At 57.8% G+C, this 843-nt stretch overlaps 1 protein-coding gene across 1 annotated transcript in view; it reads left to right on the top strand.

The window, feature by feature from the left end:
• Positions 1-843, top strand: part of LOC107116993 (chromodomain-helicase-DNA-binding protein 3-like) — a 41,934-nt gene that overhangs the window by 3,556 nt on the left and 37,535 nt on the right. Inside the window, exon 3 of the mRNA XM_015419026.1 lies at positions 206-406. Within this exon, the coding sequence (XP_015274512.1) occupies positions 206-406 (201 nt within the window). The remainder of the gene's footprint in view (positions 1-205; positions 407-843) is intronic.

Genomic DNA, 843 nt, shown 5'->3' with positions numbered 1-843 from the left:
CCCCACTCTGGCAGCCAGCGTTTTATGAATGGGTTTCTTTTTGCCTGGCTCAGCCCCTGGGAGCCAGAAGCCGAGCTCCAGAGAGTCGCCGCATCAGGCTGAGTCAGGGGCCGGGAGCTGCCGACAGCTGTCTTGGCTCCCCGGAGAAGCCCCTTCTGGGCCCGACGCGGCCTCTTCATGCCGCTTGCCTCCTCCTCCTCTGCAGGGCCACACCAAGGGTCCCTTCCTGGTCAGCGCCCCGCTGTCCACCATCATCAACTGGGAGCGGGAGTTCCAGATGTGGGCGCCCAACTTCTACGTGGTGACCTACACGGGGGACAAGGACAGCCGCTCCATCATCCGCGAGAACGAGTTCTCCTTCGAGGACAACGCCATGAAAGGCGGGAAGAAGGCCTTCAAGATGAAGGCAAGTGAGCATCCACCCCCACCCCCCACCCACGAATCTCTCTTAAACCAGTTTGGTGTCATGGTTAAGTGCACAGACTCTAATCTGGGAGAACCGGGTTTGTTTCCCCACTCCTCCACTTGCAGCTGCGGGATGACCTTGGGTCAGTCACAAGCTCTGGCACAGCTGTCCTTGAAAAAAAGAGCCGTTTCTATCAGAGCTCTCTCAGCCCCACCCACCTCACAGGGTGTCTGTTGCGGGGAGGGGAAGGGAAAGGAGTTTGTAAGCCCCTCTGAGACTCCGAGTGAAGGGCGGAGGTATAAATCCAACCTCTTCTCTTCTTCTTCTTCTTCTTCTTCTTCTTCTCTTTGTAAACTGACTCAGACCCTGGGTCCATTGAGGTCAGTGTCGTCTGCTCTGACGGGCAGCGGCCCTTTCACGTCATCTACTGCCAGATC

The sequence above is a fragment of the Gekko japonicus genome, unplaced genomic scaffold (genome assembly GCF_001447785.1).
Source record: "Gekko japonicus isolate JY-2015 unplaced genomic scaffold, Gekko_japonicus_V1.1 scaffold4049, whole genome shotgun sequence".
Taxonomy (NCBI): Eukaryota; Metazoa; Chordata; class Lepidosauria; order Squamata; family Gekkonidae; genus Gekko; species Gekko japonicus.
This window is presented reverse-complemented; position numbering and strand designations above follow the sequence as displayed.